A 16,660-nucleotide genomic window follows, 5' to 3' on the forward strand; every position below is an offset into this window, starting at 1 on the left:
CCCAGCAGTGGATACAGTGCGCACCAACCGCCTGGTCGTCCTTAGTGACCGTCCACCTCTCTGCTCCTCTGGTGATTAAAAGCTGTAATAAATGTACTGTATTTTTCCTATTACACCATAAACCACCTGGACGTTCCAATCTTTTGAGAAATAGAAAACCTCCGGAGGCCGCAGCCCCGCGCTCCCCGCCCTCCCAATGGAACCTCTAGCACGCAGTGCAGGAGTGCAGCACAATACAGTGCCCCGTGTGCCCGCTGGGGGCGCGACAGGACATTCCGGGCAATGGCAAAAAGGAACGAATACTGAGAACACAATGTACGGCATCGCTGTCTTTCTTACGACGGCTTGTGACGTCATCATTCAGCTCTAACAGGCAGCGTAATCACTGCGCGATCCACTCCTGGACGCGTCTAAAAGGGGTGACGTCATCAGCTGGCGCCGAGAGCACGTGTGCATGAGATACGGGAGGTAATGGTGATGTGTTCCTGTGTGCGGCCGGCGGGTGATGGCAGCTGACGTATAAACATAGGACGTCGCCCCTTCACCAGCAGTGAGTTGGTATGGTTCGGTGTCAGCGCTGGTGGCGTTAACCTCTTCACATCTTTTCTTGTTGCTTTCCTCTCCCCCTCTTTCCTTTTCTCTATCACCCCTCCCTTTCCTCTTCCCTTCCCCCCTTTCCTCTTCCCTTCCCCCCTTTCCTCTTCCCTTCCCCCTTTCCTCTTCCCTCCTCCCCCTTTCCTCTTCCCTCCCCCCTTTCCTCTTCCCTCCTCCCCCTTTCCTCTTCCCTCCTCCCCCTTTCCTCTTCCCTCCTCCCCCTTTCCTCTTCCCTCCTCCCCCTTTCCTCTTCCCTCCTCCCCCTTTCCTCTTCCCTCCTCCCCCTTTCCTCTTCCCTCCTCCCCCTTTCCTCTTCCCTCACCCCCCTTTCCTCTTCCCTCACCCCCCTTTCCTCTTCCCTCCTCCCCCTTTCCTCTTCCCTCCTCCCCCTTTTCTCTTCCCTCCTCCCCCTTTTCTCTTCCCTCCTCCCCCTTTCCTCTTCCCTCCTCCCCCTTTCCTCTTCCCTCCTCCCCCTTTCCTCTTCCCTCACCCCCCTTTCCTCTTCCCTCCTCCCCCTTTCCTCTTCCCTCCTCCCCCTTTCCTCTTCCCTCCTCCCCCTTTCCTCTTCCCTCCTCCCCCTTTCCTCTTCCCTCCTCCCCCTTTCCTCTTCCCTCACCCCCCTTTCCTCTTCCCTCCTCCCCCTTTCCTCTTCCCTCCTCCCCCTTTCCTCTTCCCTCCTCCCCCTTTCCTCTTCCCTCCTCCCCCTTTTCTCTTCCCTCCTCCCCCTTTCCTCTTCCCTCCTCCCCCTTTCCTCTTCCCTCCTCCCCCTTTCCTCTTCCCTCACCCCCCTTTCCTCTTCCCTCCTCCCCCTTTCCTCTTCCCTCCTCCCCCTTTCCTCTTCCCTCCTCCCCCTTTCCTCTTCCCTCCTCCCCCTTTCCTCTTCCCTCCTCCCCCTTTCCTCTTCCCTCCTCCCCCTTTCCTCTTCCCTCACCCCCCTTTCCTCTTCCCTCCTCCCCCTTTCCTCTTCCCTCCTCCCCCTTTCCTCTTCCCTCACCCCCCTTTCCTCTTCCCTCACCCCCCTTTCCACCCCCCTTTCCTCTTCCCTCACCCCCCTTTCCTCTTCCCTCACCCCCCTTTCCTCTTCCCTCCTCCCCCTTTCCTCTTCCCTCCTCCCCCTTTCCTCTTCCCTCCTCCCCCTTTCCTCTTCCCTCACCCCCCTTTCCTCTTCCCTCACCCCCCTTTCCTCTTCCCTCACCCCCCTTTCCTCTTCCCTCACCCCCCTTTCCTCTTCCCTCCCCCCACGTTGTTTTTTGCAGTTTTGAATGTCACCGTTCCCGTTACCTGAAAAAGGAGAAAATTAAATTGCAAATGCGATAAAGTGGCATAATCCTGCAATTCTGCTGTATTTTCTCTTGGGGGGGAGAGGGGGTTGCTTTCTTACGTTTGTTGTGCGGTAGGCATGACCTGAGAGGCTGATTATCCCCCCGGCGGTGTGACCTCGGCGCCTCTGTCCTCAGAAGGTTTATTTATTGTACAACCCCTGGCAAAAATTATGGAATCACCGGCCTTGGAGGATGTTCATTCAGTTGTTTAATTTTGTAGAAAAAGCAGATCACAGACGTGGCACAAAACTGAAGTCATTTAAAATGGCAACTTTCTGGCTTTAAGAAACACTAAAAGAAATCAAGAACAAAAAATGTGGTAGTCAATAATGGTTCCTTTTTTAACCAAGCATAGGGAAAATTATGGAATCACTCAATTCTGAGGAAAGAATTATGGAATCATGAAAAACAAACAAACAAAAAAACATCACTAGTATTTTGTTGCACACCTCTGGCTTTTATAACAGCTTGCAGTCTCTGAGGTATGGACTTAGGCCAGTCTCACACGTCCAGATAATTCCGGTACCGGAAAAATCGGTACCGGAGTTATCCGTATCCGTGAGCTCACGTGGCACATCAGTGTGGCACATGTGCGGCAGCTGTGTGCCGACTGAGTACCACACGGATCATGCAGGAGACAGCGCTACAGTAAGCGCTGTCCCCCCAGCGTGTGGTGCTGAAGCCAGCCTTCATCCCTTCTCCCCAGCAGCGTTCGCTGGAGAGAAGGAATGAAAAATCAAGGTTTTTTTATTAATTTTGTGTTTATAATAAAGATCCTTGTCACCTGCCGCCTCCCACCCCCTGTGCGCCCGCCCGCTGGCATTAAAATACTCACCCAGCTCCCTCGATGCTTCCTCTCAGCATCAAAAATCAAACATTGATTTTTCATTCCTTCTCTCCAGCGAACGCTGCTGGGTAGAAGAAATGAATGGCGGCTTCAGCGCCACACGCTGGGGGGACAGCGCTTACTGTAGCGCTGTCTCCTGCACGGTCCGTGTGGTACTCAGTCGGCACACGGACAGCATCCGTGTGCGGTACGTGTTTACACGGACCCATTGACTTTAATGTGATCCGTGCGCTCCCACGAACACTGACATGTCTCCGTGTTTTTCAAACGGACACACGGTCCGTGAAAACACGCTGACATGTGCAGAGACACATTGATTTTAATGTGTCTACGTGAGTCAGTGTCTCCGGTACTTGAGAAAACTGTCACCACACGTACCGGAGCCACTGACGTGTGAAACAGGCCTTAATGAGTGTCAAACAATACTCTTCATCAATCTGGCTCCAACTTTCTCTGATTGCTGTTGCCAGATCAGCTTTGCAGGTTGGAGCCTTGTCATGGACCATTTTCTTCAACTTCAACCAAAGATTTTCAATTGGATTGAGATCCGGACTATTTGCAGGCCATGACATTGACCTTATGTGTCTTTTTTCAAGGAATGTTTGCACAGTTTTTGCTCTATGGCAGGATGCATTATCATCTTTAAAAATGATTTCATCATCCCCAAACATCCTTTCAATTGATGGGATAAGAAAAGTGTCCAAAATATTAACATACACTTGTGCATTTATTGAAGATGTAAAGACAGCCATTTCCCCAGTGCCTTTACCTGACATGCAGGCCATATCATCAATGACTGTTGAAATTTGTATGTTCTCTTCAGGCAGTCATCTTTATAAATCTCATTGGAACGGCACCAAACAAAAGTTCCAGCATCATCACCTTGCCCCGTGCAGATTCGTGATTCATCACTGAATATGACTTTCATCCAGTCATCCACAGTCCACAATTGCTTTTCCTTAGCCCATTGTAACCTTGTATTTTTCTGTCTAGGTATTAATGATGGCTTTCGTTTAGCTTTTCTGTATGTAAATCCCATTTCCTTCAGGCGGTTTCTTACAGTTCGGTCACAGACGTTGACTCCAGTTTCCTCCTATTCATTCCTCATTTGTTTTGTTGTGCATTTCCTGTTTTGGAGACATATTGCTTTAAGTTTCCTGTCTTGACGCTTTGATGTCTTCCTTGGTCTACCAGTATGTTTGCCTTTAACAACCTTCCCATGTTGTTTGTATTTGGTCCAGATTTTAGACACAGCTGACTGTGAACAACCAACATCTTTTGCAACATTGTATGATGATTTCCCCTCTTTTAAGAGTTTGATAATCCTCTCCTTTGTTTCAATTGACATCTCTTGTGTTGGACCCATGATTCATGTCAGTTCACTTGGTGCAACAGCTCTCCAAGGTGTGATCACTCCTTTTTAGATGCAGACTAACCAGCAGATCTAATTTGATGCAGGTGTTAGTTTTGGGAATGAAAATTTACAGGGCGATTCCATAATTTTTTTCCTCAGAATTGAGTGATTCCATAATTTTTTCCCTATGCTTGGTTAAAAAAAGTAACCATTACTGACTACCACATTTTTTGTTCTTGATTTCTTTTAGTGTTTCTTAAAGCCAGAAAGTTGCCATTTGAGATGACTTTAGTTTTGTACATGTCTGTGATCTGCTTTTTTTCTACAAAATTAAACAACTGAATGAACATCCTCCAAGGCCGGTGATTCCATAAGTTTTGCCAGGGGTTGTATATTTTACTGGTTAGAAATGTTCACATTTCTTTACACTTGGGGTGAAATAATGTTGTGCCTTCACTGATTGGAAATTTCCAGACACAAGAAGGAGTGTGATTATTCTGTGTGCACATTCTTGTATCGGGGGTTTTCTTTATTTGAATGTATATAATTTTATATTCTTCATTATTTTCCCTGCTTTCTCGCCTTTTCTTCTCTCGGGGACTTGAGCCTTGTGTCGTCTGTATTCTGAGACCTTGGTGCTTGTTTGTAGTGATATGGATCATCTCCCGGGAGGACACAGATGGCAGCGACCTTCAGTGGTTCTGTCTGCTCTGCCAATACACGAGAAGTGTAACACGCACCGAAGGTGGCCCTGAGATGGTTAAACAGCTGTGATCGGAGTTTGGCTCCAGTCTCTGCTTTCGGCAGTGTGACACAAGCCCTCCCCCCCCCCCCCCCTCCCCGCATCCGGACACGCACAAGCTGTCCTTCCCACCGGATGATCCTGAGCCGCCTCACAGGGTGCAGAGTTTTCCCAATTTCTTGCCTTTTCATTTTTTAGGGAGACGAGAATAAACAATGGACGCAGAGCGGAAGAAACGTACTGAACGGAAAAGACCTCGCAGCGACAAGAGGAGCTGGGAGTCAAAAAAGGCGGAGGAGAGTCTGGCCCCTGCCCTGGACCCCAAATTTGTGGAATATTTCCGACGAGTGAAGGAAACTCTGGAGCAAGACTTTGATTCGGAAGAAAATCGGGGTAAGAAGCACAAATAACTAATGCAAACCACCTCCACTTCTGTGGTCCATCCATCACATCACCGCTGCAGCCAGTCACTGGCCTCAGCCATGACGTTTGCACGTAGTAGTATCTGTATCTGTAGCTGTAATTGGCTGCAGCGGTCACTTGATGGATGGACGTGATGTCATCATTGCCAGGGATTCTATTATTTGAACACATTTCTTTCTCTTCCTCCCGGAGTCCATAATAGACATGGAAATAATCCCTCGCCGTCAGCACTGTAGGGATAGCGCTGCCGATGTGATTGTCACAAACCCCCAGCTGTGCATAGTATTAATTTCCATTCACTGCCAGCAAGCAGCAGTCTTGCACCTTGCGAGGTACTGATACAGGATGTCGGGATTCAGTTGCATTTTCTCCATCTCCTCGCAGCTCTTTTCGTCCGGAACGTCTTCAAGGAGGTGAAGGGGAACGAGCGGGCGGTGGCAGCCGACGCTGCTGGGAGCATCACCCTGCAGAAGCTGCTGGCGCTCGCGTCGTCTGCCCAGCTGTGCCAATTTCTGCACGTTCTGAGCAATAGCTGGCAGGCCATATGTTGGCACCGTACCGGATCACACGTGGTTGAGACCGCTCTCCTCCAGTACGAGCGGCTTCAGGGAGCTGAGGAGGAGGAAGACGATGAGGAGGAAGATGGGAGTGATCCCTGCAGCAGCCTGGACGATCTAATTCTGAGCCTCTGCGCAGAAGTGAAGTGCAAGTTCCTGTCTTACAACCAGAACACACACGGCAGCTTCATCGTACGCACTCTGTTCCAGGTGCTGAGCGGAACCATCCTCAGCAAGGACCACAAGAAAGCTGGTCAAGGGTCCACAGGTAGATATTTTTATTTATTTATTTTTTTAGGGTTACAATGTTCTTCCTCCAAACTGCTCTTAAGTTATGATCTGAGGTTCTCAGCAAGCAGAGGTATCGGAAATAAGGAAATGCAAAGTAACAAGGCTTTAGTTCCAAAACACCATACAGTTACTTGTATGGATTTGCTGCAGTACTGCTCACGGCCACCACACCATATACGGCGCTGTGCCAGTTCTCCCATTCACTTGTATGGATTGCTGCAGTACTGCTCACGGCCACCACACCATATGAAGTCAAAAAGAAAATAAAGCCATCTCACCACCTTCCAGGTGCACGGGAACTCCGTCCTGATGAGACGATATATAGCAAAGAGAAAAAAAGGCTTTGTTCCCGCTCCTTAGATAAAATCTTCAAAATGTATTTCATCAAATAAAAATGACAAAAGGCATGCTCCAAGACCGCACCATGTGCACACAGAAACAGCAGGAGACGCGTTTCGATCGCAAAAGCGATCTTTATCAAAGCTGCTATATGCAACAAATGACGGATATATATATACAGACTGAACCAATCCATTCAGAGTCACAAATCACATGACACATAAGGTCCTACAACATTGATTGTGATCAAGCAGAATATACAAGAATGAGATTAAAAGCACTCCTACAAAAGACAATATACAAAGCAAATGAATAAAAGACACATTCATTGATAATGAAACCATTTCATTGCGTTTATTCAGACCGTCTGGAAATCTGGTGCCTAGGTAATAAATCCAGTAGGCTTCTCGGGTTAATAGTTGGCGTCTGACATCTCCACCACGTCGTGAGTTATTAACCCTCTCCAGTCCACATACTTGCAGTGAGGAAATGTTACCGGCGTGCCTCTGAACGAAATATTTTGCTACTGGAGATATATTATGGGAAAGGTTAGTGTCCGTACCATTAGAAATGGCATTTCAATGTCCAGCTATGCGAGTTCATAACTTTCTTATTGTGCAGCCTACATAGGCTAATTTACAGATGGTACAATCAATTTTATACACCACTGACTTAGTGTTACAATTAATAAAGCTCCTAATGTTGAATTTTTGAGTGTTGTCATGCTTATGAAAAAATGTGGTATTGATAGCTTGTTTGCATGTTTTGCAGTTTGTTGCTCCACATTTCTAGCTACCCCTTGTGCTCACCGTGTCTCCCGAGCAGTACGGGATGTCTACATGCTAAATAGAGTGGTAACCAAAAATCATGAGGATTTGATTTCCTCTCATAATTCTAACAATATAACTGATGACTCTGCTGTTCGTAAACCTTTTTTATGTTTGCACTATAGTTCTCAATTTTATTTAATCAGAAATATCATCCAAAAATTCCTTCCAATTTTGCATGAGGATCCCACACTTGCCTTGATATTACAAAGTGGAGGCAATATAGTAGCAAGAAAGGCCCCCACTCTAGGGAACGTTTAGTCTCCTAGCATGTAGACATCCCGTACTGCTCGGGAGACACGGTGAGCACAAAGGGAAGCTATAAATGTGGAGCAACAAACTGCAAAACATGCAAACAAGCTATCAATACCACATTTTTTCATAATCATGACATCACTCAAAAATTCAACATTAGGAGCTTTATTAATTGTAACACTAAGTCAGTGGTGTATAAAATTGATTGTACCATCTGTAAATTAGCCTATGTAGGCTGCACAATAAGAAAGCTAAAAACTCGCATAGCTGGACATTGAAATGCCATTTCTAATGGTACGGACACTAACCTTTCCCATAATATATCTCCAGTAGCAAAATATTTTGTTCAGAGGCACGCCGGTAACATTTCCTCACTGCAAGTATGTGGACTGGAGAGGGTTAATAACTCACGACGTGGTGGAGATGTCAGACACCGACTATTAACCCGAGAAGCCTACTGGATTTATTACCTAGGCACCAGATTTCCAGACGGTCTGAATAAACACAATGAAATGGTTTCATTATCAATGAATGTGTCTTTTATTCATTTGCTTTGTATATTGTCTTTTGTAGGAGTGTTTTTATCTCATCTACTATATAATTGCCTAAGGGTACTTCCGTCTTTCTGTCACGGTTATTCGTTCGCTGATTGGTCGCGGCAGCCATGACAGGCAGCTGCCGAGACCAATCAGCGACACGCACAGTCCAGAAAAAAATGGCCGCTTACTCCCCGCACTCACTGCCGGCGCCCGCATACACCGCTCACACAGGGTTAATGCCGGCGGTAACGGACCGCGTTATGCCGCGGGTAACGCACTCCGTTATCGCCGCTATTAACCCTGTGTGTCCCCAACTTTGTACTATTGACGCTGCCTATGCGGCATCAATAGTACAAAATGTAATGTTAAAAATAATAAATAAAAAAAAAAACCGGCTATACTCACCCTCTTTAGTCCGCTGAGCCGCTCGCGCCGCCCGCCATCTTCCATTGCAGCTTGCGGTGGCAAAGATGGTATGGCAGCAGGACCTGCCATGACGTCACGGTCATGTGACCGCGACGTCATCACAAGTCCTGTGCGGCAAGGACCTGACGTGACGTCACGATCATGTGACCGCTACACGGTCATGTGACCGTGACGTCATCACAGGTCCTGCGCACAGACCGACCCTGGGACCGGAAGCGGCCGTGGACTACAAGGAGCCCTCGGAAAGGTGAGTATATGTTTCTTTTTTATTTTTAAACCTGTGACAAACGTGGCTGGGCAATATACTCCGTTGCTGTGCAATATACTACGTGGCTTTGTGCTGTATACTACGTCACTGGGCAATATACTACATAACTGGACAATATACTACGTGACTGGGCAATATACTACAGCGCTGAGCAATATACTATGTCACTGGGGAAAATACTACGTCGCTGGGCACTATACTAAATACTACGTGGCTGGGCAATATACTACTTCACTGGGCAATATACTACGTAACTGGGCAATGTACTACGTGGGCTGTGCAATATACTACGTGGACATGCATATTCTAGAATACCCGATGCGTTAGAATCGGGCCACCATCTAGTTTTTGTATATTCTGCTTGTTCACAATCAATGTTGTAGGACCTTATGTGTCATGTGATTTGTGACTCTGAATGGATTGGTTCAGTCTGTATATATATATCCGTCATTTGTTGCATATAGCAGCTTTGATAAAGATCGCTTTTGTGATCGAAACTCATCGCCTGCTGTTTCTGTGTGCACATGGTGCGGTCTTGGAGCATGCCTTTTGTCATTTTTAATTGATTAAATAAATTTTGCAGATTTTATCTAAGAAGATGGAACAAAGCCTTTTTTTTTCCTCACTACACCATATACGGCGCTGTGCCAGTTCTCCCATTCACTTGTATGGCTTTGCTGCAGTACTGCTCACGGCCACCACACCATATACGGCGCTGTGCCAGTTCTCCCATTCACTTGTATGGATTTGCTGCAGTACTGCTCACGGCCACCACACCATATACGGCGCTGTGCCAGTTCTCCCATTCACTTGTATGGATTTGCTGCAGTACTGCTCACGGCCACCACACCATATACGGCGCTGTGCCAGTTCTCCCATTCACTTGTATGGATTTGCTGCAGTACTGCTCACGGCCACCACACCATATACGGCGCTGTGCCAGTTCTCCCATTCACTTGTATGGCTTTGCTGCAGTACTGCTCACAGCCACCACACCATATACGGCGCTGTGCCAGTTCTCCCATTCACTTGTATGGATTTGCTGCAGTACTGCTCACGGCCACCACACCATATACGGCGCTGTTCCAGTTCTCCCATTCACTTGTATGGATTTGCTGCAGTACTGCTCACGGCCACCACACCATATACGGCGCTGTGCCAGTTCTCCCATTCACTTGTATGGATTTGCTGCAGTACTGCTCACGGCCACCACACCATACTACTACTCTGATGTCACCCGAGTGCAGTGCGATTGCTGCAGATGCCGACAATGGAGGAGATGGACCAATGACTTCCTCCGTTTCCTTCACAGCTGTGCTGCGATGCTCTGATGCGAGGGGATCAGAGCACTGACACTCGGCTCACACTCACAGCAGAGTAGGAGCCGAGGGTCATTAGCGGATCCAGTGTGAGCTAGCCCTTAGTCTGTATGTCCCCCTTGTCTCTTGCAGTCCGCTCTGAGTTTGACGTGCCGCCCAGTTTCCTGCAGGAGTTACAGGAGATGAGTGGATTATTTAAGGGTGACATCGGAGGTGAGTTCATATCGCCCCTTAATGACCAATTAATTATTTCACTGAGACATGCCTGACCCTCGCTCTGTGCCCTCACCAGTCTTTGCCACCCATGAACTGGCCAGCCTGGGCATGCAGACCGCTCTAGTGGTTCTACACCGGAAGTCGCCATCAACGTGTGCCGCGCTGTGCGATGATGTCATCGGTTACCTGTCCTCCAGGGAGGTCTCGGGGCATGGCCGGTAAGGGCTGAGGGAGGGGTGGTGGAAGACTGCAGAATGCTGCCATCCTGTATTCTATTGGTCGTACAGCCTTCCAGCTCCTTCTCCTTTTTACACTCTGTCCTTGAAAAGCCAGGGTGTTTTGGAAACCACTAGTGACCTATTTTTCCTTCTTTTTTTTCAGCGTTCTCCTAGTTTTCCTGAAGGATGAGACCAGCAGCCGCCTTTTTGAGAAAATTCTGGAAGTTTCCGAACAGAAGCAGCTGCATCGCCTCTTTAAAGCCCAGTTTAAAGGTCAGCTAAGGGAGCTGTCTGCCCATCCCATCGCCAACTATACGGTGCAAAGACTGATCAGTGCCATCCAAAAAAAGAAAGTGGTGAGTAATGCCCCCTAGTTCTTTCCTTCAGATACAGTATCACAGTGACCACCACTGACTGTCATTTTGCCAGTTCTCTGCGCTCTTTGAGGAGCTATCACCAGGAATAGAGGACGTTTTGGCCAAAGGTCACATGGGGATCATCACCACCCTGGCGGAGGGTTGCAAGAGACTGGAGAGTCACCAGGCGGAGCTCGTCACCCTTCTCATGGAGGCAGGTGCCCCCTTCAATTGTGCACCATTGTACTCTAATATCATACAATGCAAATAAATATTCTCAACCTCCTCCAGGCCTTCCACTGTGCCGTCCCGACCTCCCGCCAAATCTCCTGTGTACCGCTATTCCTGTCTCTACTGACCTACGAAATTTACTACAAGATCGAGGAAGACAAGGAACCCTCTGAGCATAAAGTAAAATTCCATATACCTCACTAATCTCTTCAATTAAAATACATGACTGTAGGGGGGCAGTATTATAGTAGTTACGGTACATTCTTGTACATACGGGCAGTATCCTAGTAGTTATATTCTTGTACATAGGGAGCAGTATTATAGTAGTTACGGTACATTCTTGTACATACGGGCAGTATTCTAGTAGTTATATTCTTGTACATAGGGGCAGCATTCTAGTAGTTATATTCCTGTACATAGGGGCAGTATTATAGTAGTTATATTCTTGTAGATAGGGGTAGTATTATAGTAGTTATATTCTTGTACATAGGGGCAGTATTATAGTAGTTATATTCTTGTATAGGGGCAGTATTATAGTAGTTATATTCTTGTAGATAGGGGTAGTATTATAGTAGTTATATTCTTGTACATAGGGGACAGTATTATAGTAGTTATATTCTTGTATAGGGGCAGTATTATAGTAGTTATATTCTTGTAGATAGGGGTAGTATTATAGTAGTTATATTCTTGTACATAGGGGACAGTATTATAGTAGTTATATTCTTGTATAGGGGCAGTATTATAGTAGTTATATTCTTGTACATAGGGGGCAGTATTATAGTAGTTATATTCTTGTACATAGGGGCAGTATTATAGTAGTTATATTCTTGTACATAGGGGACAGTATTATAGTAGTTATATTCTTATATAGGGGCAGTATTATAGTAGCTATATTCTTGTACATAGGAGCAGTATTATAGTAGTTATATTCTTGTACATAGGAGCAGTATTATAGTAGTTATATTCTTGTACATAGGGGCAGTATTATAGTAGTTATATTCCTGTACATAGGGGCAGTATTATAGTAGTTATGGTACATTCTTGTACATACGGGCAGTATCCTAGTAGTTATATTCTTGTACATAGGGAGCAGTATTATAGTAGTTACGGTACATTCTTGTACATACGGGCAGTATCCTAGTAGTTATATTCTTGTACATAGGGAGCAGTATTATAGTAGTTACGGTACATTCTTGTACATACGGGCAGTATTCTAGTAGTTATATTCTTGTACATAGGGGCAGCATTCTAGTAGTTATATTCCTGTACATAGGGGCTGTATTATAGTAGTTATATTCTTGTAGATAGGGGTAGTATTATAGTAGTTATATTCTTGTACATAGGGGACAGTATTATAGTAGTTATATTCTTGTATAGGGGCAGTATTATAGTAGTTATATTCTTGTACATAGGGGGCAGTATTATAGTAGTTATATTCTTGTACATAGGGGCAGTATTATAGTAGTTATATTCTTGTACATAGGGGACAGTATTATAGTAGTTATTCTTATATAGGGGCAGTATTATAGTAGCTATATTCTTGTACATAGGAGCAGTATTATAGTAGTTATATTCTTGTACATAAGGGGCAGTATTCTAGTAGTTATATTCTTGTACATAGGAGCAGTATTATAGTAGTTATATTCTTGTACATAGGAGCAGTATTATAGTAGTTATATTCTTGTACATAGGAGCAGTATTATAGTAGTTATATTCTTGTACATAGGGGCAGTATTATAGTAGTTATATTCTTGTACATAGGGGACAGTATTATAGTAGTTATATTCTTATATAGGGGCAGTATTATAGTAGCTATATTCTTGTACATAGGAGCAGTATTATAGTAGTTATATTCTTGTACATAGGGGCAGTATTATAGTAGTTATATTCTTGTAAATAGGGGGCAGTATTCTAGTAGTTATATTCTTGTACATAGGCAGCATTATTATAGGGGCAGTACTATACATATTTTTCAGGATAACCCGGATGTGAAACTGCAGTCTGTCAACTACCATGGCTCCATATTCCTACAACACCTCCTCCATTTTGAAGATCCCACTATAGTGCTGCACAGCCTAGAAAATATGACTGAAGCGGACCTCCACACGGTAGCTTGTACCCCAGCCGGCAGCCACATATTTGATGTCCTTCTTGATGGCGCCAACATTTCGAAAAAACGGAAGAAGAAAATTCTACGAAAGTTAAAGGTACGTTTACACTGACTGTTCAGAACCTATTCCCAATTTTTTTGTTTGGGGTCCAGTAATGTCCTATTGTTCTTTTGACGGGAATTCCTTAACTCCGTTCCTTTTTACATTTATCCACCTCAGGCTCACTGTATGGAGCTGGCGTGTAACAAGTATGGAAGCCGGGTGCTGGACCGTGTATGGAATGCCTCCACCATGGGAGTGAAAGAGGAGATCGCTCAGAAGCTCGGTGAGACTTGCCTATTTCCCAAAAAGGCTTTGTTCAGTTTTTTAAAGTTTGGTCACAGACTGATAGAAAGTTTTGCCACTTTTTAATATGTTTCTGCTGTCAGTGTAGCAGATTAGTTGGAACTTTGTACCTTTATTCTTTTGTTCTCCATATAATGTTATTTTTCTTTCTTTTTGACAGTTATAAGACTTCGGGAGCTGCAGAATGACCCCATCGGACATCACATTGCCCGGAATTTTTCTCTATATCACTTTGTAAAGAGGCGGAAAGTTTGGGAAGAGCACCAGCAAGTGGAAAAAAAGAGGCGCAAGATGTTTGCCGACATCCTGGAGGACTGAGGAGAAGATGAGCAGCGGCCATGAGGAACCTTCCTTGGTGTCCATGAGTTGCTGCCTCTCGCCCGTCAGTCATGGTGACCTCTTGGACAATATCTGGGGTCTTGGGATGAGGCTGTTCTTTGTTAATTTCCCAGTAGCCGTCTCCAGTCAGTATAGATCCCTAATTGAGGGCTTAGACAATTCCTGCTCTACACACCGCACGTTATTGGGCGGACACCACCACTATGGACTATTACAGGTTTATCCAGAATTTCATTCAGACATTTCTAATCCCCAAATCTTCATTCTTGACTGTATATAGGAGCATTCCCCATAAGTCAGTTGTGTATTAAAATGGATCATTTTATAAACTTTATAACTTTCAAAATTGTGCAATTTTTGTTATTAAGTCCCATAAAGGAGGCCCTTTATTGCACATTCCAAACGTGAAAACCATTTTCTGATATCTTACTCCTAGGCTGAGAGCTGATCACTTGAAGTTACAGGCTCAAAGCCTGAGGGGTGCACTACTGACAGATTCTGATGAGATCACGACTCCTGTCAGGAAAACTGTTGTTTCTCTAGTCACCTTCCACGACAGCCACTTCGGAGGTTGTCTTCCCTGCCCTAATAGGGGACAGGAACACAAAGAGGTTAAATACCCCTCCCCTTCCTGCACCGCCAGTGTTTTCCTGTCCCCTATGGGGCATGAAGAGATTCTGAAGGGGCTGCCGTGGCCGGCGACCGGAGCTCCACTTACCAAAAGCCGGGCAGCATGAGGTCGGGCGTCCCTCCTCAAAGAACGCTGCTCCCGTCTCCTCTCCTCGGAGGGACTCGGGACCTTCCCGCCCCTCCTGCGCTCCCTTCGTGGGGTAATGCGGGGCGGTGACGTGCGTACCGGGGGCCTCCTGCAGCCCCCCGGTTTCCTCCTCTCTGGCTGCAGCGCTGGAGGTGGCGCGCTTCCCGGAGTCTGTGGCCGGCCGACGGCTGGGTCACTTCCGGGTTGACGCGCGTCACTTCCGGTTCACTCAGGTGCGTTCCAGGGAGCACGTGCCGGCCGGCAATGGCGTCCGAAGCAGCAAACACGCCATACAGCAGCGGTTTCGGGGGCGTTCCAGGACCCTACCCCAATCGGGCAATGGGGGGGGGAGGAGCACCATGACGCTGGCCCTTCGATCCTTCATAAGAGATCCGGGTAGCAAGGTAAGCTGTCTGACTGTACACTACGTGACGGACATGGACGGTGACAGACCCCCTTGCTCTGCATCTGCAGATGCCAGCGTTCCCCCTCCTACTGGGCCCAGCTATCCAGTATATACATATATGCATATATGTATATATAAGTATATACCCTTAAGTGGCTTAGCAAACCCTCTTTCTCTCTCTTATAGGGAGAAAAGGTTTCTGATCCTAGAAAATCAAGCCGCAAATGTAAAGTGTGTGCGACCAAGCTCCCATTAACATACGGGAAAAAGCTCTGCCAATCTTGTATGGATGAGGTCCTGAACAACCCTCGCTGCTGGATAGCATTAGATCCCTCATTAAAGATGAGGTCCGTTCTTCTATGGCCACCTTCTCACAAATGTCGGTGCCTCAGCCACCCCCTCCAAAGAAGAGTAAAAAAGACCCAGTAGAATCCGACCCAGACTCAGAGGAAATCCAGTCCTCGGGTTCGGAAGATAACTGGGAAAATGAAGGCTCCACTTCAACTCCCACCCTTAAATCAGAAAACAAAAAGTACTACTTTAATTCTGAGGACATGAGTGACCTAATCCGTTTAGTATGAGGCACCATGGGGGTAGAGGATGAAGAAGTTACACTCACAGTACAAGATGAGATGTTTGAGGGTCTGAAACCCAAAGATCAAAAAGGGTTTCCAGTACATAAGAATTTACGAGATCTAATTCTTCATGAATGGGACCTCCCTGAAAAGGGTCTGACTGTGCCATCAGAGCTAAAAAACCGGTGTCCATTGGACGGGGATAACTCTCTATGGGAAACCCCGAAAGTGGATGTGCAAGTGTCCAGGGTAACTAAGAAAACAGCCCTTCCATTTGAGGACTCTTCGCAATTCAAGGATCCGATGGATCATAAAATAGAGTTTGTTAAAAAAGTCCTGGGACACCTCCACAAATTTACTAAAGTCCAATATAGCATCCACTTGCGTGGCCAGATCTCTATTTGTCTGGTTACGCAAGCTTAAGGATCACTTGACACAGGGTACCCCAAGAGAGGAGATTTTAGACTCCCTACCCTTGCTACAGAAGGCAACGGGATTCCTAGCTGATGCTTCTGCTGAATCGGTCCGAGTAGCCGCGAAAGCTGCCGTCCTTTCTAACTCATCCAGGAGAGCACTTTGGATAAAATCCTGGGGAGGCGATTTTGTCTCCAAGTCCAAATTATGTAGCATGCCCTTTCAGGGTCATAATGTGTTTGGACCCGTTCTGGATGACATTTTGGATAAGGCGGCAGATAAAAAGAAATCTCTCCCTGAGCAGAAGATTCCTAAAAAACGCTTTTTTCGTCCCTCCCGTGACCAGTCTTCACAGAGAGGAAAAGGCAAAACGGGAAGGTGGAGCTATCCCAAGGGAGGCAGGGGAAAAAATATCCTGGCCCCTCAGGCCCAACAGACCCCAGATAAGCAATGACTGTGCTCCGGTCGGGGGTCGACTCTCACGTTTTTTCACCAAGTGGCAGAACATCTCCACAAATCGGTGGGTCCTTCGTACAGTTCAAGAGGGACTAAAAATAGAATTTGTGAGACAACCCCCTCAATGCCTAAG

General features: G+C 46.3%; 1 protein-coding gene across 2 annotated transcripts; it reads left to right on the plus strand.

Annotated features, from left to right (window-relative positions):
• The first annotated feature begins 272 nt into the window (after positions 1–272).
• Positions 273–14,265, plus strand: NOP9 (NOP9 nucleolar protein). 2 transcript variants are annotated; one of them, XM_077259292.1, is made up of 11 exons: positions 273–550; positions 5,058–5,252; positions 5,667–6,107; positions 10,236–10,316; positions 10,396–10,537; positions 10,701–10,893; positions 10,967–11,107; positions 11,185–11,304; positions 13,101–13,331; positions 13,455–13,560; positions 13,741–14,265. In XM_077259292.1, exons 2-11 carry the CDS (start codon positions 5,075–5,077, stop codon positions 13,896–13,898), a joined length of 1,791 nt encoding a protein of 596 aa, XP_077115407.1. In that variant the 5' UTR covers positions 273–550; positions 5,058–5,074; the 3' UTR covers positions 13,899–14,265. The 2 variants fall into 2 exon arrangements, with proteins under 2 accessions (XP_077115407.1, XP_077115398.1); XM_077259283.1 differs by having other exon boundaries at positions 316–558.
• Positions 14,266–16,660: the final 2,395 nt, after the last annotated feature.

The sequence above is a fragment of the Ranitomeya variabilis genome, chromosome 1, assembly GCF_051348905.1.
Source record: "Ranitomeya variabilis isolate aRanVar5 chromosome 1, aRanVar5.hap1, whole genome shotgun sequence".
In the NCBI taxonomy this organism is placed as follows: domain Eukaryota; kingdom Metazoa; phylum Chordata; class Amphibia; order Anura; family Dendrobatidae; genus Ranitomeya; species Ranitomeya variabilis.